Raw genomic sequence first — 22,361 nt, forward strand, 5'->3', positions numbered from 1 at the left:
AAAAAAAAAAAAAAAGTCAGGAAGAAACTCCTTCCTAAATCATTCTATGAAGCTAGCATCACCCTGACACCAAAACCTGGCAATGACACAACAAAAAGAAGAAGACTATAGGCCAATATCCCTGAGGAGCACAGATGCAAATATCCTGAACAAAAATACTAGCAAACTGAATACAACAGCATATCAGTTAATTTACTATGATCAAGTAGGCTTCATTCCTGGAAAGCACAGTTAGCTCAACATGTGCAAATCAATAAATGTGATTCAGCACACAAACAGAATAAAAACAAAAACCATATAATCATTTCAACAGACACAGAAAAAGCTTTTAATAAAATCTAATATCCCTTTATGATAAAAATCCTCAAGAAACTAGGTATCAAGGTGATGTGGCTCCTTCACTCCCATAGTTGGGTGAATTCCAAGTTCTTGTCCCATGACCAAGAGGAATAAGGTTCATGGACACCAGAGGGTGGGTAAGGCACAGTAGATGTTTATTAAGCAACAGGAAAAGCTCTCAGAAGCAAGAGGGAACCTGAAAGTGGGTTGACACCTATGGGCTTGTCCCCAGGGGTTTTTATCCCTTCTTTCCAAAGGTGTTTTTCTCATTTGCATCTTATACAACCCTCTATGTCCTGGTTGCTTCCTGGTCCCACTTCTTTCTGTGCAGGTATGTTCTTGTCCAAAGTTACTCCATCTTAGTTATTACCTATAAACATCACAGAAAAGCCCACTTGGCAGGGGGGTGAAACCACCATGCAGATGTCATGTTAACGATTTATATGTAATGAGCTGGGTTAAGGACATTAGGTTGATTTACTATACCTAAGTTGAAACACTCCCTTCTTGGGCAAACCTCCTGGTGTAAGAGGAAGCTCTTCACCACATTTATACTTACTTGCTACATAACAGGGGCAGTGTAGTTGTGGTTCCACAAGTGTTGTTCTTCTCCTGAGACCTTCCCTCTCTAATTGCCTAGCCAGCCCCCAATTGCCTCCTCTCTCAAAGCAAATATATGTCCAAATAATAAGAGCCATCTATGACAAGCCCACAGCTAACATCATACTGAACAAGCAAAAACTGGAAGCATTTCCCTTGAGAACTGGAATAAGACAAGGATGCCTACTCTTACCACTCATATTCACCATAGTACTGGAAGTGGTAGCCAGAGCAATCAGGCAAGAGAAAGAAAGAAAATGTATCCAGATAGGCAAAGAAGAAGTGAAACTGTCTTCATGGATGATATGATTCTATACCTAAAAAACCTAAAGCCATCATCAAAAGGCTCCCAGAACTGATAAACAACTTCAGTAAAGTTTGAGGATACAAAATCAATGTACAAAAACAGTAGCATTTCTATATTCCAATAACGTTTGAGAGCCAACTGAAGAATGCAATCCCATGTACAACACACACACACACACACACACACACACACACACACACACACACGGAGAGAGAGAAATACCTAAGAACATATCTAACCAAGGAAGTGAAAGACCTCTAAAAGGAGAACTGCAATTGGAAGAATCAATATCATTAAAGTAGCCATAACACCCAAAGCAATCTACAGATTCAATGCTATTCTTACCAAATTACCAATGTCATTTTCCACAAGATTAGAAAAAACTATTCTGAAATTTACATGGAAACTAAAAAGAGCAGGAATAGCCAGAAGAATTCTAAGCAAAGGGAACAAAATTGGAGGTATCATATTACCTGATTTGAAACTATCCTAATAGGCTACAGTAACCCAAACAGCATGGTACTGGCACAAAAAGAGACACAGAGACCAATGGGAACAGAATAGAAAAACCAGATATAAAGCTGCACAACTCTCTTATATTCAAGAAAGTCAACAACAACAAAAAAGCAATGGGGAAAAGACTCTCTATTCAATAGTGTTGGGATAGCCGGCTAGCAACATGTGAAAGAATGAAACTGGATCCCTACCTTTCAAAAATTAACAAAAGACGGATTAAAGATTTAAATGTAAGACCTCAAACTATAAGAATTCTAGAAGATAATCTAGGAAACACCATTCTGGACAGTGGCCTTGGGAAAGAATTCATGCTAAGTCCTCAGAAACAACTGTAACAAAAATAAAAATTGGTAAGTGGGATGATCTAATTAAACTAAAGAACTTCTGCACAGCAAAAGAAACTATCACCAGAGTAAACAACCTACAGAATGGGAGAAAATATTCACAAACCATGCATCCAACAAAGGACTAATATCCAGAATCTAAGAACTTAAACAACTGAACATGCAAAAAACAACCTCATTAAAAAATGGGCAAAAGGCATGAACAGGCACTTCTCAAAAGAAGATATACAAGTGGCCAACAAACATGTGAACAAACATCACTAATCCGCAGAGAAATGCAAATTAAAACCACAATGAAATTACTCCCACCAGTCAAAATGGTGATTAAAAGGTAAAAAAAAACAAAAGGCCAGGTGCAGGGGCTCACACCGGTAATTCCAGCACTTTGGGAGGCTGAGGCAGTTGGATCATGAGGTCAAGAGATCGAGGCCATCCTGGCCAATGTGGTGAACCCCTGTCTCTACAAAAAATACAAAAATTAGCTGGGGATGGTGGCACATGCCTATAGTCCCAGCTACTCGGGAGGCTGAGGTAGGAGAACTGCTTGAACCCAGGAGGCGAAGGCTGCAGTGAGCCAAGATTGCACCACTGCACTCTAGCCTGGTGACAGAGCGAGACTCCATCTCAATTAAAAAAAAAAAAAAAAGTCAAAAACAACAGATGCTGGTGAGGCTGCAGAGAAAAGGCAATGCTAAAATACACTGTTGGTGTGAATGTAAATTAGATCAGCCACTGTAGAAAGCAGTTTGGAGATTTCTCAAAGAGCTCAGAACTACCACTTGACCCAGCAATCCTGTTACTGGGTATATACCTAAAGGAATGTAAATCATTCTGTTATAAAGACACATGCTCTCATACGTCCACTGTAGCACTATTCAGAATAGTAAAGGCATGGAATCAACCTAGGTGCCTATGAATGGTGGACTGGATAAAGTAAATATGTACATATACACCATGGAATACTATGCAGCTATAAAAAAGAAACAAATCGTGCCCTTTGCAGCAACATGGATGATGCTAGAGGCCATTATCTTAAGTGAATTAACACAGGAACAGAAAGCTAAATTAACACAGGAACAGAACCCCATGTTCTTGCTTATAAGTAGGAGCTGAACATTGGGTATTCATGGACATAAAGATGACAACAACACACACTGGGGACTGCTAGAGGGAGGAGGGCAAGAGTTGAAAAACTATTAGGTATTATGTTCAGTACTTGGGTGATGGGATCAATCATACTCCAAGCCTCAGCATCATGCAATATGCCCATGTAACGAACATGTACATTCTTAAAAATGCCATGTTTCACAAATTGCACATGCTAAATTAAAATTGTTAGATTCTGTGATAAGTACACATAGTTAACACTTTGATTCTTGTATTTCAGAGCAACTTCTTAATAAATAAAGGATAAACATGCAAAACTGAGCTTCAAAGAGAATCAAGAAAATACTACTCATAAGAAGGTTAAACACCAATTTTTAATTTTTTTTTATATTGTGGTAAATACACGTAACAAAATTTACCACCAGTCATTTTAAGTATACAGTTCTGTGGCATTAAGCATATCCACAATGCTGCATAACCATCACCAACATTCTAAATATCAGTTTTAAAAACAAATATCCAATACAGAAAAATATTAGCCCATCTGACAAAGGGCTAATATCCAGAATCTACAAAGAACTGAAACAAATTTACAAGAAAAAAAAAAAAACCATTAAAAAGTGGGCAAGGGATATGAACAAACACTTTTCAAAAGAAGACATTTATGCAGCCAACAAACATATGAAAAAAAGCTCATCATCACTGGTCATTAGACAAATGCAAAGCAAAACCACATCGAGATACCACCTCATGCCAGTTAGAGGGGCGATCATTAAAAAATCTGGAGACAACAGATGCTGGAGAGGATGTGGAGAAAGATGAACACTTTTACATTGTTGGTGGGAGTGTAAATTAATTCAACCATTGTGGAAGACAGTGTGGCGATTCCTCAAGGATCTAGAAATAGAAATACCATTTGACCCAGCAATCCCATTACTGAGTACATACCCAAAGGGTTATAAATCATTCTATTATAAAGGTACATGCACACGTATATTCATTGTGGCACTATTCACAATAGCACAGACTTGGAAACAACCCAAATGCCCATTAATGATAGACTGGGTAAAGAAAATGTGGCACATATACACCATGGAATACTATGCAGCCACAAAAAAGGATGAGTTCATGTCCTTTGTAAGGACATGGATGAAACTGGAAACCATCATTCTTAGCAAAGTGACACAAGGACAGAAAACCAAACACTGCATGTTCTCACTCATAAGTGGATATTGAACAATGAGAGCACATGGACACAGGGAGGGGAACATCACACACCAGGGCCTGAGGGGCGGGGGCTAGGAGAGGAATAGCAGGGGGTGGGGGGAATGGGGAGGGATAGCATTAGGAGAAATACCTAATGTAGATGACAGGGCAATGGAGGCAGCAAACCACCACCATGGCACGTGTATACCTATGTAACAAACCTGCACGATCTGCACATGTAATGCAATTTATTAAAGTATAATAAATTTAAAAATATTTTTTAAAAAAGAGAGGGAATAAATAAAAAGCAAATACTAAAATGGTAGAATATTTGGAAGCACACTATTGAGCACTTTAAACTGATAATATACTTCCCCCCTACCCCAAACCTTTTCATGATAATTTGGACAGAAAATCTGATGGATGAAGTAACAGCTGTCATCTAAAAATGGAATTTCATACAGGAAATCCCATTTCAAATATGAGAATACCCTACCTTGCTTCACAATCCTGGCAGACTGCCCCATCATCTACTCTATAGCCACCAAAGTGCTTATACCTTTTTCATTTTTCCTCAACATTCCCTCACCATAAGCCTATATCCATTCTTACCTTTTCTCTATTTTGCCTTTTTCCTTTTCCTCTCTCCACCCCTGCAAATATAATACATATGATGCAAACTTGAATTTATTCTAGTTGGTTGAAAAAATATGGAGTGCCTTCTCTGTCCAAGCTATATCAAGGAGAACTCTGAGAAATTCAACAAGATAATCCCTGCCCCCAAATAACTATACCATTTTGTGTGATAAACTGCCACATCTTAGTACACTATATCAGTATCATTAACTCTCAAACAAAGTTGAGTAGAATCTGGCCTGTCAGAAAATGAACTTCCCTCTGTGAGTACAGAGGACTCTGGGACTTACAATAAGGAAAGCACGTTTCATAGGAACATGAAATTCTCATCTCTTAGAGTGTAAATCTTGCATTTCAGCTGAATAAGAAACCAAAGTTTTATTCCATAAAATATAGAGAAGTACCTAGATAATAGTATGAAATCTTACTTGGTCTGCCTCTGGTTGGCTCCCTACTCACAAATTCCATACAGACAGTGGATATTCTGAAAATATCCTCCCAAGTGCTTTATATAAAGTTTTAACATTTTTGTGATAAAAATATCATGGTACAAGACAGCTTTCCCTGCAGTTACAAACATCAGTCTACTACCTTTTACTCCCAGGACCAGACCTTGAATTAAGCAATTAATTTGTGATGCAGTTTTATACATTCCAACTTGCAGAAATAACAAATTTACTTTACCAAATTTTCCTTTTTGTGGAGTCTACTCATATAGGGATTGAGAGTGTAAGAGCCAATCCTCAATCCCTTTGCACAAACCCCTCTCTTTTCAAATACCCAAAAGTCAATACAACGAATCCTCCATATCTCCTACACTGTACCAGCCTGTGGTATAAGCTAGAAAGAGCAGAGAAAACATTCATTCAAATATTTGGATCAGGGTGGACTGCTCAATAAGCTTTGCATTAATTCATCTATCAAATTAATACTTTTTAAAAAATTATCTGTAGGTTAAGAATTTAAACAGGCATTAAGTAAGTCACCTTAAAATGTGCCCAAGAGCCAGCTGAAAATATCTGTGAAATAAAAGAAATGGAAATTCTATGTGAAAACACTTTCCAAACCTTAAAGTCCTATAGCAATGTTATTACTAAAATTATAATAGGGTACTCAATCTGTTTACAGGATCAATCCTTTACAGGTTCCTAAAATTGTTTTTATAGTTCTTCCTCTCCCATAGGCCATATCATTAGCTTAGATCATTTCTGGGTAAAAGAAAATAAATATTAACTGTAATGTTTTAAAAGTAACTTCCAAGTATAGCTAAAGCTGCATTTTGAAGTAAATACAAAACTGAAGTACTTGATGCATAAACTTGTACTCTGAGGTATTCTTTAATACCATGTTTGTATCCTTTTATCTCAACTCTTAAAGTAAGGCTTGTGTTTACAACATCACCAAACTGCTAGCAGCATCCAACTGTACTGCACATGGCATATTCTGGTGGTACGGTCTACTACCTTTTACTCCTAGTTCACAGAGGAGTTCATCAAAAGATGGCAGCAAATTCTGTTAGGTATTACCAAAGACAAAACAAAGTTACATCACACACTTTATAGGCCAAAACTATCTGAGAGCTCTTCAGGAACATGAGACTAAGATACCCACTTTTCTGGTTTTATTTTCTTCTTCTTCTGGTGGTTGCTACTGTTTTAAACTAGACAATTGATTTTGAATGATTCTAATTTGGTATTCGCTCATTTAACAAACAGAAAAGCAACTACTTTTCTTATTTTGTATTCATTCTTCTTTTCATTCAACAAAAATTGTCTTCTATATACCAATCCAGTAACATAAACAAGATGTAAATGGTAAAAAAAAAAAGACAACAAAGATCCATATCACTTTAATAATTTGGTGCTTTTATAGTCTAGCAGGGGAGACAGGTAATACTGCATGTTAAGTACTAGGCCAAAAGTGTAGAAGGGGCCCTGTATTCCTTCTATTCCTAGTCTAATATTTATAAACAGTATCTGATTATGAATATATACGCAGAGCTCCTAGAATCAATAAGAAAAAAACCACAATCCAATAGGAAATGGGCAAATGATATAAACCATTGGTTGACAGAAAAGGAAATACAAATGACTTCTAAACACATAAAAAGATGCTCAATCTCACTTAAAACAACAGAATTGATACTTTAAATAATATCAGTATACCATTTTCACCTATGGCAGTTTGACAACCAAAAAGTGTGACAAAATACTCTTTGCGGAAGCATGGGAAACTAGAGCTGTCAGACATTGCTGCTGGGCATATAAATTGGTACAAGCTTTAAGGAGAATCAACAACATCTATCAAAATTTAAAATGCTTATACTTTTTGATCCAGCTAATTTTTTTCTTTTTGGTCACTTCCATAATATTAGCCCATCACTAACTTTTTTTGTCTCTGAGCTCTGTCACTGAGAACCAAGTAATTTTTTATTTCAGATATATTTTAGTTCTAAAATTTTTCTTATATTTTTCTACTAACTCTCAATTCACTTATAGCATTTTTTTTCTTATCTCATAATTTACAGCATTCACTTACCTCCTTAAGCACAGTCAAATAGATCCTTTAAAGATCCTGTCTAATAATTCCAACATCCGGATCATCCTAGGATTGCCATTTGTTTTCCTTGAGACTGTTTAACATTTTTCTAGGTCTTTGTATATCAAGTCATTTTGGGTTTTATTCTGAACATTGTGTATGTTATTCAGTATATGCCTTGAGTTCTATTTGTAAACCAAAAAGTAACTGAGGCAGATCTCAGAGGTTTATTTTGCCAAGGCTGAGGGCACACCGGTGACAAAGAAACATAAGTCAAAGTAGAATGTGTGACCTGAACTTTTTCCAAAGAGGGTTTTGAAACTTCAATATTTAAAGAGAAAAGGGAAAGCATGAGGGGAAGAAAAAAAAGGAGTGGGCGAGCGACTAGGCAAATGGTTACATCCTTATGAGGCTCTGCTTGGTGTTCAGTGATTATGTATGAAAAGAAGGGAGTAAGGGAAAAGTCAATTATGCATTCTTCTCAGGCATAATTGAAAAGAAAATCTTTTTCAAAAGATGAGAAATCTAAATCTAGATTTTACACAAGATAAAGTAAACATGTAAAAGTATAGTTATTTAGGAACAAAGGAATGCAGTTTTTGCTAGTGACTCAGCTCCCAAGCTTCACTTTCCCGTTGGCATAGTGAGTTTGGGGTCCCAAGATTCTATTTTTCTTTCACGTTCCTTAAGAAAAACACTTAAGCAGGCAGTTAACTTAGACTTGTATCATAGGCTTTGTCTCACTTTTTGTGAGTGGTAACTTAAATCTCAGTTCATTTCTTTAAGACTCTGAGTTTCTGTTGAGCAGATGTGATTCAGAGGTGAGCTTAAGACTTGGGTGGAATTCATACACAGAAATAGAGGATTCCTCCTTGTGACTCTCTTCCCACCAGAACTCCCCCTTCTCTCATTAGGTATGGCTGTTGCATGGTCTTTTGTCTGATTCTTCCAGCCGGAAAGATGGCGGTGAGATTTTATTATAGTTTTAACTATTCATGCTGTACCACTTTGACTGTGGCCTACCCTCAGGACAACCCCCACCCCCACACACAAAGGAACTCTCACCCATGTGCTACTTGTCTTCAGATTCTGTCTCCCTTCCACAAATGCCTTTTTCTTTTCAGAATCCTCAGGTAGTTTTTTATATTTTCTCCAGAAATGTATAGTTATCATCAGGATGGCAGATACTTTGCAGAAAGTGTACATCATCATACAAACTACTTTTGTTTGAAACAAAAAAACATATTGCCCATGCAAAAAATTACATTAATATAATTTTTAAAATATGTGGCAGTGGTCAGTTTCTTAAACTGGGTAATGTTTACATGAACATGTGTTTTACAATTACTTCATATGGTTTTTTTTTAACGTCCTTTTCCGCACTTTTCTTCTTGTTCTCCTGCTTGGGCTGAATAATTTTTTTTTAATGAGGTACAAGCCCTTCAGAAAAGCCTTCGCCAAACCTTCATTCCTTATTTAACTTACCTTGCTGATAATACTGTTATTAAAAAATACATTTACAGTATTTCAGTAAGCAGATGGGAAAACTGAATACACACGTAATCCCTTGAACTGTAAAAGTAAACACTTTCTAAAAAAAAATCTAACACAGGCAAGGATAACTTAATAAAGTGTTTTAAAGTGGATCAAGTAGACAATCCTCTGCAGTATTTCAAGGCTGCAGAGAACAAAGGTTTTGGATTGAGATCTTGGTTCAAATTCTGGCTCTACCTCTTATTAGCTGTGTGACCTTGGGTAGATTACATCAGCTCTGTGAACTTATTCCCACATTGCAAAATGGAGAAAATAACAGTACCTACCTCACAGGATACTGAGTGGACTAACTAGGTAATGAATGCAAACCATTAAGCATAGAGTCAGGCACCTGTAAAATGTTCAGTAAAGTTAGCTATTAGTAGCAATAGTTTCCTCCGAATTCCAAAGGACCTATTCTATGCCCCATTTACTCAACTACTAATCTTCATTGGACATACCTCTAACAAAAAGAAATCGGAATGTTCCTTTACTTCCAAGAATGAATGACCTACAGATTTAAATGACTGTCTCAAAAAAAAAAAAAAAAAAAAGTTTTAGTTAAATGCGCCCTCTAGTGGCACGTTACGTGCAAGTACCTGGCATCTACAAAAGATAAAACTTCTTCATGAAATGTCACTACCCTGAAGTCAGCTGGTTGAGATCAATACAGTATGGGGAGCACTTACCACACATCTTTTAGGAAGTTACCTATGTGCAAGAGCTGGCAGGTGCTGTTGTTTGTTTGTTGTCTTTTAAAACTTTCTCCACCATATGACCTAGGATATTTATTCCTACAGCACTGACTATAAAATCCCTTCTCTTAAAACTGGGCCACTTTCTGGTTTGCTTTAAACAAACATGGCAAAGTGTTTATTTTTCTTTACTTAACAAATACAAGGGCCGGGCGCGGTGGTTCACGCCTGTAATAGCACTTTGGGAGGCCAAGGCGGGTGGATCACCTGAGATCAGGAGTTCGAGACCAGCCTGGTGACATGGTGAAATCCCATCTCTACTAAAAATGCAGAAATTAGCAGGGCGTAGTGGTGAGTGCCTGTAATTCCAGTTACTTGGGAGGCTGAGGCAGGAGAATCACTTGAACCCGGGAGGCGGAGGTTGCAGTGAGACAAGACTGCACCATTGCCTGGGCGACAAGAGCGAAACTTTGTCTCCAAAAAAAAAAAGAAAGAAAGAAAAAAGAAAAAAAACAACGAACCGAGCACCAACGATGTACCAGGCAATGAGAGTACAATAAACTTATTACACAATTATTATATAATTACTAATGTGCAAAGTACCCTAAGAAGACTGCCATGAGCACACAGTAGGAGATTGGTTTAGCATGGGGGTAGGAGGCTGGAAGGCTTTCTTGAGAATAAAATATTTAAAGCCTTGAAGGGTAACTAAAAAGTAACTGAAAGAAGAAAAGGAGTACCACACAAAGATAACAGCAAATGTAAAGGCCTGGAGATGACAAGGTACACGCGGCATTTGAGAAATTAAAGAAATGATCCTATGCACGGAGCTCAAAGGAGCGATTGTGCCAAGGTAAGGCTAGTTAAGTAGGCAGGGACTTAATAAGGAGTCTGAATTTCATCCTAAAAACAATGGGAACTGATGGGAGAGTTTAGAGCAATACAGCAATTATCTGATTTACATTTTCAAAAGTTCCCTCGGCTGCAGCACAGAAAATGGATTTGAGGGAGTTGGAGCAGAATGAATACCCAGACCAGCTGTAGTAATACAGGTGCGACATGGGACAAGGGAGGAGCTGGCAACAGAGACAAAAAGAAGTGGACAAATATTCAAAAGGTTAGATGGACTAATAGAACTGTTGGGAGTAGTGGTCCTGGTAAATTGCAGTTTTTCCACTAGGCACAGCTGGTGGTGGTATCCGTCAGGAAGAGGCCAGAGAAAATAAGCCGTTCAGGAATCTGGCGTTTTCCTCTTAAAAAGACTTGTTTGCCTACAAAGTGTAACATTTTAACTGAATGCTCAACCAGCACTGAAGGGGGGACATGAGGCACTGCCGTTCGCTCAAGAGAGCCGCAAAATGTCCTTTTCAGACTTTTATCGCAGTGACCCACTCGCACCGCGCCTTTACCTTGCCTCTGCCTGGAACGTCCTTAACTCCCTCCTGCCGCCAATTTCACCAGATTTTTGTTTTCTAATCCAGTCTCAAGGAAGACTTCCCGGCATCTCCCACCCTACCGATCCTCCCGTCAATCTCGCCCACTACGCTGAGTTCAGACAGCACGGTTTGAACTCATCTTTTTGTGTCTGTGTCCTGCACAGCGCCATCCCATCACTAAGCGCGCCACAAACTCAGCCCAGTCTTAACGCCTGCAACTCTCTCCTAGAGACCGTCAGCGACGCCGGAAGTGACGCGCTCTCGGGCACTATGTGCTTCCGGTCTCCAAAGCCATAGGAAGGCTGGCTTCTCTGGCTCACTAACTCGGCTGCTCTGGGGGATTCGTGCGCGGTAGCGCAGTGAGGTGAGGTTCTCGCGGTAGCGCAGTGAGGTGAGGTTCTCGACCATGAAAGCCACAGGGTCTCATCGTTTGTTCCCGCTGACCTGGCGGAACTTGTGTGTGAAGCTGGGAAGACACAGGGCCTGGCCGCCGGGTCCCTGAGCTGGCTGGAGCGTGGGATGCGCCGCCTGCCTAGGGGCGCTGGCCTCAGCTGTTGGGCTCGGGCGGGCGGGGACTGCGCGTCCAGCCGTACTGGGATCCGCATGCGGGTGGGCCGCCCGGCCCTCCCACTTCACCCTCTTGATAACTCTCAGCCTCCCCCTTCCCATGTACTCAGGGGAAGGATGATGCACTTCATTTTGAACAGCTTCGGTCCCCACTGTGACAGTCGCAGGAACTTCAGCGAAGAGTGCTCTCGGAAAGTGGGGTCGAGCGTCTCACACCAATTCATTGGGTACACCCTTCAGCTTCTGTGGAAGAGATCTTTCTGTTGTCAGGAGCTGAGACCTGAAGGGGGATTGCGCAGGGATGCTGGTCTTAAAAATGGCTTAGGCCGGGCGCAGTAGCTCATGCCTGTAATCCCAGAGAGGCCGACGCGGGCGGATCTCCTGAGCCCAGGAGTTCGAGACCACCCTGGGCAACATGGTGAAATCCCGTCCCTACTAAAATTAGCTGGGCGTGGTGGCACGTGCCTGTAATCCCATCTACTCGGGAGGCTGAGGCGGGAGAATCGCTTGAGCCTCGGAGGCAGAGGTTGCAGTGAGCTGAGATAGCCCACTGCACTCCAGTTTGGGCTACAGAGTGAGACTCCATCTCAACAATGACAACAACAAAAAAGGTGGTGGCTTAATACAGCCATGCTTCCCTTAGCAACTGGGATAGTTCTGAGAAATGGTTGGGCCATTTCGTGGTTGTGCAAACATCATAGTGTACTTAACACAAACCTACACACCTGGGCTGTATGGGATAGCCTGTTGCTTCTAGACTACAAACCTGTACAGCATGACTCTACTGAATACTGTAGGCAGTACTGTAAAAGGATGTGTGTAATCTAAACATAGAAAATATACTGTAAAAATATGATATAAAAGAGAGCGTGGTACACCTGAATAGGGCACTTACTACACATGGAGCTTGCAGGGCTGTCGGTAGCTATGGGTCAGTCAGTGAGTGGTGTGTGAGTGTGAAGGCCTAGGATACTACTGTACACTACTGTAGACTTTATAAATGCTGTATGTTTAGTCTAAACTAAGTTTATTTAAAAATGTTTAATAACCTTAGCTTACTGTACCAAACTTTTAAATGAATTTTAACTTCTTCACTCTTGTAATAACAGCTTAAAACGCAAATATGTTGTATGGCTATACAAAAATATTTTCTTTATTCCCTTACATTATTATATAGCTTTTTCCTGTTAAAATTATTTTTGTTGTTAAAAACTAAGGCACACACATTATGCCTACACCAGATCAGGATCATCAGTATCACTCTTCTTCCTCCACATCTTGCCCTACTGGAAGGTTTTCAGGGGCAGTAACATGAATGGAGCTGTCATGTTTTATGATAACTGCCTTTTTCTGGAATACTTATAAATACGAAGTATTACGTACATCATTGTAAGCACTATGCTTGTATATGACTGGCAGTCCAGTGGGTTTGTTTACACCAGCATCACCACAGACATGAGTAATGTGCTATACCATGAGTTATGAGGGCCACAAAATCACTAGGAATAGGAATTTTTCAGCTCCATTATAATCATCTGAGACCACTATCATATGTGCAGTCAATGTTGACCTAAATGTTATGTAGTATGTGACTGTAGTTGATGAATCTTTGATTATGGCTGAATGTTCTTATTCATTGCAGTCAAAAAATATCCTCCAAATTACTAGGTAGTATGTAAAGTAACCGAAACTTTGTTCAGTTTTATGTTGGAGCTAAATAATTAATGCTAGAATAAATTACTTCTTTATGTATGTGCTCTAAAATGAAAAGTGTTTCTGCATATTATAGCATAGGTATTAAGGGTATAAAAACAAGATAGAGATTTTGGTGTGAAAGGTATCTTATGATTTGGATCATAATTTAAATGGAATTGAAGATGATGTGAAATCACTGGGCTGAAAGTAGCTTATACCTTGATTAGTATGAAGGGAAGCCCAGTATCATCCTGTGATGATAAATGCTTTTATATGTTTTACTTATAATTCTGCCAGGAAATTTCAGCAAACTTCATATTAAAGGACATAATTTCTGTATACTTAGTAATCTGCTATGCAAATTGTTGCATTGAAGTGGCAAACTAAGCAAGAAGACTGGTAGAAAATAGCTGTGGGACTTGGAGATCTGAAAATAGCCAGGAAAACTGCGGAATTTGGAAGGAATAATTGCATTCATTGTATTAGTGTCTGATTTATATTTTATGAAATAATTTGGTTTAAGATAATTTTTTTCATTTTAAGCACACTTTTTTAACTGGTGGGGCAGCTTTTCTGGTAAGTGGTAGATTTATATTAGAAGCATATCTATGCAGTGTATTATAGCATTAAATATGTATATAGATATCTAACTGAAGTAAAAAGGGTTTTAATAATTAAAAGTTTAACATATGGACATATGTGAGATATAGTGATATAGCATGTCTCTTTAGTTGTGTTGTTTTTGTTGTTGATGACTAACCACCCATTTTTGTCTTAAAAATTGATAAGGTACCTCTGATAAAATTATGACCAGGTGGGCACGAGTTAATACCACATATAACAAAAGACCCTTGCCTGCAACATCATGGGAGGACATGAAGAAGGGATCCTTTGAGGGAACAAGCCAAAACCTACCAAAGCGTAAACAACTTGAAGCCAGTAGGCTATCCCTTAAAAATGATGCACCCCAAGCAAAACATAAAAAGAACAAAAAGAAAAAAGAGTACTTAAATGAAGATGTGAATGGATTCATGGAATACCTAAGACAGAATTCACAGATGGTTCACAATGGGCAAATTATAGCAACAGACAGTAAGGAAGTAAGGGAAGAAATTGCAGTTGCTTTAAAGAAAGACAGTCGACGGGAAGGAAGAAGGTTAAAAAGACAAGCGGCAAAGAAAAATGCAATGGTGAGAGCATCACTTCTACCTTGTTATTTATTTAGCTGGAAACTATTATACTCACACACGTATATTTATATATCATAGCAGGGTCTGGTTACTGTTATGTCCCAGATTTATAAAGCATTGTTTTAAGGACTAGTACTATTTTAGCCTATATATGCTAGGCACATGATGCACTGGTTAATTATCACAACACCACAATAAAGGTGGTGGCATTATTCCCATATTATGGATGGCAAACACTGAAATGCAGACAGATTAAATAACTTGTGAAAGCCACTTAACTAGTAGCAGAGGTGAAATTCAAACCCAGCCTGACTTCAAAACCTATGTTGTAAACCAGATGTGGTAGCCTATGTCTGTCATCCCAGCACTTTGGGATAAAGCAGGAGGATCATTCGAGCCCAGGAGTTACAGATCATGCCATTGCACTCCAGGCTGGGCAACAGAGCAAGACTCCATCTCAATAAAAAAATAAATAAAAAATAGGCCGGGTGCGGTAGCTCAAGCCTGTAGTCCCAGCACTTTGGAAGGCCAAGGTGAGAGGATCATGAGGTCAGGAGATCAGGACCATCCTGGCCAACATGGTGAAACCCTGTCTCTACTAAAAATACAAAAATTATCTGGGCATGGTGCTGCGTGCTTGTAATCCCAGCTACTTGGGAGGCTAAGGCAGTTGAATCTCCTGAACCCGGGAGGCAGAGGTTGCAGTGAGCCGATATCGCACCACTGCACTCCAAGCCTAGCAAGAGAGCAAGACTCCATCTCAAAAGAAAAAAAAAAAAAAAAGAATGTGTATTTAGGGTACAAAAACAAGGATATACTTTTTTGCTATGAAATACATCTTATGGTTTGAATCATAATTTAAATGGAAACATTTTGACCCAAATTCATTTAATTATGTGAACTTTAAAAGAAATATTTTTAAGTTTTATGAGTACATACTAATTATACACAGGTACAAATTTTGAGTGATAATTTTTATAGCCACTGTCCATCTCCTTTAGAAAACTTCATTTTTCTGCTGTAGACATTCCAGTTAATCAAATGAATAGTCCATATTTGCTCAATTCATTTAAGCAATTGCCTTCCACGAAACCACATATAACATTGTTCCTGAGATTGATAGATTTATTGGTTGAGCTTTTCAAAAGTAAGAAAACCCTCTGATGGAAAGGATATCTCTTATTGTTTAGGAATGTATGAAACACTTTTTCCTATAAATAAAATATTGAGATTTCAGAAAAAGAGCTACATAAGGTGAGAAATGTTTTAAATATGTTTTTGATAATAAGAATTAATAAAGTCACTGGTATAGCTTTACAGTGTGGCAACCCACATTTTGTTTCTCCAGGTGTGTTTCCATTGTAGAAAACCTGGTCATGGAATTGCAGATTGCCCTGCCGCCCTTGAAAATCAAGATATGGGCACTGGAATATGTTACAGGTGTGGGTCCACAGAGCACGAAATAACCAAGTGTAAGGCTAAAGTAGACCCGGCTCTTGGTATGTTTTTCAGTTTTTTGTTTGGTTGGTGGGGAAAGCCAATAAATAGCACCCTGGGTGTTTTTTTGTTAACAAAATTTGTTATGAGTGTGCCAGTTAGTATTTGGAAATCATATGAGATTAAATTTTAAGTTATGTAAAAACATTTTTTATTCGGAGTATTTTAAAATAATGTGAATTTTATGACTTGCCGTATGTATTGTCAACTTAACAGGAACTGTTGATTTTTACAGGTGAATTTCCTTTTGCAAAATGTTTTGTTTGTGGAGAAATGGGGCACCTGTCTAGAGCTTGTCCTGATAATCCCAAAGGACTCTATGCTGATGGTAAGTACTGTTACCCTCGTATAGCAGAAATGGTGGTCATGGTGCAGTTGTGATTTAATTTACACTCAGTCAGTTCTTGAATAAATTCTTAAATAAATTGCAGAACCCTGAGATTTCATTATTTGTATCAAGCGCTGTTATATGTACTGGGCTTTTTGTGCAGTTTGACTTCATAAAACAAATTAGACAAAACTAAGGTGTATCTTTCCAGCTGTGCTTGCTTCATCATTTGTGAGACTATGTTATACATTTCTACTTTTAGATATAATAGAAGCAGAGGGATTATATCTCAAGCTAATATAAGATTTTTTAAATCATGATATATATTTAACCTCAGACTACATACCGTTTTGGTGGAAGGGCAGGTACACATGAGTTAATATTGCAGTAATGTTTGCTTCTGAATTTTTTTCTTATTTTTCTGGCATGGGATCATGTGGCTTTTTTCTCTTTGTCTCTGGTAATTAAGGTTCACACAGTAAAGTCTATATGTCTAAAGCTTTGAGGAGGAGGTTGTTATCTGTTAATGTGATGGCTAGTGCCATAAGGCTCTAGACGTTTCTTGTGTCACATCCTCAGTTTCCCCCGGAGAATTTCAGTGAAAAAGCTTAACTTTTGGAGTCGGTCAGACTTGCGTTATAGCCCCAGCACCACCACTCACTAGGTGAGGGCTGTGGCAAACTTACTAAACTCTTATCTCAGTTTCCTCACTTGTAGAATGGACATGATAAAACTGTATTTTATTGATTCTAAGATGCACAGTTTTTGAATTTTAATCTCTCTCTGCAATCAGAACGTATCTTACCATTGGTGATCCCACATAATTGACAGCTGTTTTTCTGAGAGATATGTGCAATAATGATACATCTTATAATCAGTGATGTCTTAGAGTTGATGAATTAAAGAGTTATAACGATTAAAATATACTATTCAAGTGCTACTTTTTCACTATGGCGTGTAAAGAGACCAGGGCCTGGAAAATGCTCAGGTGCATTTCAGTTTTGAGCTTATGAAACTGGGTAGATAACATGACTAATGAGCAAAAATGACTTTCACTGGTCAACCAAAGTGACTAGATGTTTAAAAAAAAAAATTAATGCAGCAAGGAGAGTAGATCACATAGATGTGAAAATTTGGCCAGATTTGCCTGTGTGTGCTTTGATTTTATAACTTATAATCTTTTGTTTCCAATAAGGGGCTTTCTGTAACTTCTCTTAATTTAGAACACTTTGGTAGCAATAGAAACTTTGGATACATTTTTGTGTGGTACATGTGATGTATATAGAATTAGTACTTTATTTTTAAGAGGTAAAGCATTATGTTGGGGGGGGAAAGTAGGGTGGGTTTCCAAATTTGCATTTTTTATATTAAAAATAAAGTCAAGATTTGAGGAAAAGAAAATTCAGCCAGATTTGTATCTGATTAGCTTAGTTTTCTAAGTCAGTTAACATTTCAAGCATGACTATGATAGTGCTTGACCATTAAGCAGTAGTGTTTGATCATTAAGTGAAAGATTCATTTTAGAAACTACATGTGTCATAATTCACAATCCTGAAATGTTGTTTAAAGTAGGCAGATGGGCATTTTTATAGGGATAGGGTGCCTGGCTAATGAAAGGCACCGAAACAAAAATTAACTTTCTTTCATAAATGCTTACCCCCATCTGATCTGTACAGTTGAACAGAGGTTTCTAATCTGTTTTTGGGCCACTGAGTGTTTGAGAATCTGACATACTATTCAGGAAAGTGCATCTGCTTACAACTTTTGTTTACAGGTCCAAGGATTCACAGACTCTTGCCTGTCTAAGCATTGTTAAGATCCAGGCTTCTGTGCAATGGCTTTTGAACAAAGGCCTTCCATCATATCTCATTTCTCTTTCCTACTTCTCTCAAGGCCAGGTGCAAGAAGCAGTGGGTGGGTACAATGTAGTGCTCTGTGAGGGTCAAAGGAATGAATGAATTATTAATAGGAATGGTGGCACCTCCCTATGTTCCTGGTCCAGCTACCTTTACAACTGGCAAGGATGTGAGGATCCAGTAAGTTGGGAAAGTGCTTTGAGATGTTAAAAATTTCATGTAAGTATGAGATGGTATTCAGTATTCAGTAGCTTTGCTCTTTCAATAGGTGGTGGTTGCAAACTTTGTGGCTCTGTGGAACATTTAAAGAAAGATTGCCCGGAAAGTCAGAATTCAGGTGAGATCTCTGGGCCTCTACTTAGAAGGGGTGAGATTAGTATTCTGTGTTTTATTCTGCACTTGTTATTAATCACTCATTTGGGTACTAATGATTTTAAGACAACCTGTTGGCCTGTTGTAGCAATGACTTAATCACTTCTCTGTTAGCAATAGACACACATAGTATTAAGTAACTGAGTAGTTAGGGAAAAAAGTGACCAATAGGCCTTAGAAGACCCTGACTTTGTAAGACATCTTATTCACAAGCATTTATATTTGCAAACAAATGAATTCAATATAATAGAGCCAATTCTGTTACAGAAAAATATGAATTCACTAAGAGAAAATAAAAAATATGAAATAATTTTCAATAGTCTTGGTATTGTGTGTCCTCATCCATGCTTTGCTTTGTATATACCTAAAAGATTCAGAGTTGATTGCAGAAACTACCAAAATATTAAAAATGTGTTGAATCTGGCTAGTTATTTTCTTCCTGATGAAATACCAGCCTTATTCATCATAAACTTCAGAGATGTTCACTATACCTATGGCAGACTTTTGAGGAAGTGAAGATGATTATTACATTAGTTTGCCTGGACTAGAATGATGAACTATGTGTGAGAAAGCAAGAAGACAGTAGGATAGCCCAGCAGTGCTTGTTATGGAAAGAGCACATTTCTTTTTATTTCACATAGTCACAACACTACACAAATAAGTCTGCTCATTCTTACTTCCTATCCCTAACATTTAAATTTGAAAACCAAGAGTTCTTGTTTACAAGCTTGTCTAGAAGATAGTCTTTAGTACATTGTAGGCAGTGAGATTGAAATGATGAAGTGGAATTTGAATTCTCCCTCCTGGGAGGATTGCCACTTCCCAAATGACAAGACTGACAAGCAGATGTGGTATAATTTCACAGGTGGAATCTTGTGCATTTAAAACTGATGCTTCATAAGCCTTGCTGTTTACAGACTCTTGGAATTCATTGACTTTGTAATGATGAACTCTGGGAAAGAATGAAAGAGCTTTCTCATCAATTCATGCATTGCAAAGTAGTTGCTGCATTTCCCTAATTGGGATGAGAAATTGCCTGTGATACTCTGAAATCAAGGGTTATAATCAATTACAGAATTTCTCACTTTCCTTTAGTGATGGAGTCTTCTCTCCTTGTGATTATTCATGTCAAAACGAGTTCCTTTCCAAAACCAGTGACAATCTGAGTGGATGCATTTGATTACTGTTTTTCTCATATTCTGACTTTTCTACCCCTTTACAGATCGAATGGTCACAGTAGGTCGCTGGACAAAGGGAATGAGTGCAGATTATGAAGAAATTTTGGATGCACCTAAACTGCAAAAACCCAAAACAAAAATACCTAAAGTTGTTAATTTTTGATAACAACTAGCACTATCATTAGTTACCACCTCATTTTTACTTTCTAAATAGGCCCATTTCACAAGTTAGAGTTGGGCTCCCTTGTAGCCAGGACTGTACTGTACATAGCGGTATGATCTAACTATGATCAAAAACAATTTTGTTTATTCTGTTCATCAAATAGTACTTCTACCACTGTTTGGAGAAAACTGAAGAAGAGAATAAGAAGGTTAAATGGATTCTCTAAAAGAACACATTTTAAGGGACAGAACTTAGGCATAACTAAGTGGATGTATACCTAATTGTAACAATCATCTTTTATAAAAGCAAAATTATGCATAAATGTGAAACACCCCTAAACAAAGGTTACAAATGAACTTTTGGTGATATTGTTTTCTTGGCTCAGAGTATCAATTTATTATTATAATAGAAATGTACAAGTTGCTAGAAAGTCTGTATTTTTAAAATATGGAATAAAAATGCATTTTCTATTGCTTGGTTTTCTGAATACCTGATTCTTGATAGAAATAGCCATTGTTTGTTAATATCCACCTAACAATCCCTTTGGAAACAAGATTTTTTATGACTCTTAGATGAGAATAAACAATTTTTCTTTTAGTTTTGACATAAAGGATTTTATGTAATCCTTTGACATAAAGGATTACAAGTTACTAAAGTTAAAATTGAAATACCTCAATTTAACAGCAGCTCTTTTTGTCCTTGATTTTTGAGAGAGAAATTCTAGCCAAAATTCAGTTTTCGTTACTTAACCAGAATGATGGCACATAACAGACTGTATAATAAACTTAATAGCATTTTGTTCACATGTTTTAGATGAGGCAGAGATGGAAGTATCACCATAATAGAGTTAGAACACTAATCAGAGACCCATTAGCGTCTTTGTTTGATTTGATGAATTCATGCATACTTAATACATACATTTCACAAGGCATAACACTACCATTGTACTGTATAATGGAATGACTCTAGTGGTTTTGTGTTTCATTTGAAATTTTACCTGATTGAATCCATTTGTAACTAAAGGAAACAGCTGTGATTAGTTCCTGATGCCTCAAAAGCAAAATATTTACCAAATAAGAAAAGAAACACTTTTCTCTGTTTTCATATCTGTACAACTCAACAGTTCTAGTCTTAATAGGGAGCTGTTCTTTTATTTCAGTGTGAGAGGAGAGCATGATGACAAAATACTGCTCAGCATCCCAGAGTTTAAGGAAATGAGTGCCATTTAAAAGGAATTGCACAAGCCATGTAGCTGGAAAAGGACAGTAATGCTGCCTTAGTCATCTAGTCTGAATATACCCAGATTAATTTCACCTGTCCCATCAACAGCAGAAGGCTTTGTAGAGTCTACAGCCTGTCAGTTCAAAGTTACATCTAATGCTTTTTGTAGTCTTGAGTGCAAGGATATTGGTATCTCTTTTGTCTTAACTGGAATACTTTGTTTATATTTTAATGATCTATAAACATTCGGCAGTGAAAGTTATTAGAAATAAATTGCAGGTACTGAATGTAACATTAAACAAGTAGAGAGACACTGAAAGGAAAGCACCAGAGAGATCCTGAGTGTTTCCTAAAAGGAGCTATAGACATTGGTTATTTTCTTAGCTTAAAATGCCTAAAAAGGAAGGCAACAATTTATCATTCATCTTATCTATTTCCCAAGCACTACTATGTTCCCGTTACTCTTATGCACTTGAAATTGTGGCAGTCAGTAAGACAAGGCCACATGCATTATAATGGGGCTGAATAATGGACAGGAGGCTTAGGAAAAATACCAGAAAGAAATGTTTTATTACATTACTAAAATATTTTTTTAATTCCCCTAAGATTTTAAAAGAATTTTTAGATCTGTCACCCAGGCTGGAGTGCAGTGATGCATAACTCACTGAAGCCTCAAACACCTGGGCTCCAGCAATCCTCCCACTTCAGCCTCCTGAGTTGCTGGGATTACAATAGGCATGAGCCACTACACCCAGCTGAATCCCCTAAGACTTAGTCCTTAGTGCTCCTTCAGTCTTTTGTAAATTTCATCTCCTCTTACAAACTTATCTTTCACTTTTCTATGAATAACTCCTAAATCTCCAGCAGCCCTAAAATCCCAGGTTTCAGTCCCGTCTTGCATCTGCCTGCTGGATGTTCCTACTGGGATGCTCCACTGATACCTCAAATTCAAGATGGCTTTAAACAGTCTCACTTTCCCCTGGGAAAAAAAATGCTGAATTTACCTTTTTGTCTCTTTTTGTTTTCACTACAATTAC

At 37.9% G+C, this 22,361-nt stretch overlaps 1 protein-coding gene and 1 long non-coding RNA gene across 6 annotated transcripts in view; one reads left to right on the forward strand and one right to left on the reverse strand.

The window, feature by feature from the left end:
* The window catches only part of LOC108288641, a 67,146-nt gene extending 55,640 nt beyond the window's left edge, over positions 1 to 11,506 (reverse strand). For all 3 annotated transcript variants that reach the window (XR_005196761.1, XR_005196760.1, XR_001818775.2), the window contains exon 1: positions 11,231 to 11,506. This is a non-coding gene — a long non-coding RNA (uncharacterized LOC108288641). The remainder of the gene's footprint in view (positions 1 to 11,230) is intronic.
* A 5-nt stretch (positions 11,507 to 11,511) lies between these two features.
* Positions 11,512 to 20,575, forward strand: ZCCHC9 (zinc finger CCHC-type containing 9). 3 transcript variants are annotated; one of them, XM_017507665.2, is made up of 6 exons: positions 11,512 to 11,608; positions 14,310 to 14,709; positions 16,058 to 16,208; positions 16,442 to 16,534; positions 18,659 to 18,727; positions 19,985 to 20,575. In XM_017507665.2, the coding sequence occupies exons 2-6, from the start codon at positions 14,326 to 14,328 to the stop codon at positions 20,101 to 20,103; spliced, it is 816 nt and encodes a 271-aa protein (XP_017363154.1). In that variant the 5' UTR covers positions 11,512 to 11,608; positions 14,310 to 14,325; the 3' UTR covers positions 20,104 to 20,575. The 3 variants fall into 3 exon arrangements, with proteins under 3 accessions (XP_017363154.1, XP_017363145.1, XP_017363151.1); XM_017507656.2 differs by having other exon boundaries at positions 11,513 to 11,648; XM_017507662.2 differs by having other exon boundaries at positions 11,562 to 11,621.
* Positions 20,576 to 22,361: the final 1,786 nt, after the last annotated feature.

Source organism: Cebus imitator, unplaced genomic scaffold, assembly GCF_001604975.1.
Source record: "Cebus imitator isolate Cc_AM_T3 unplaced genomic scaffold, Cebus_imitator-1.0 Scaffold16, whole genome shotgun sequence".
Lineage (NCBI taxonomy): Eukaryota > Metazoa > Chordata > Mammalia > Primates > Cebidae > Cebus > Cebus imitator.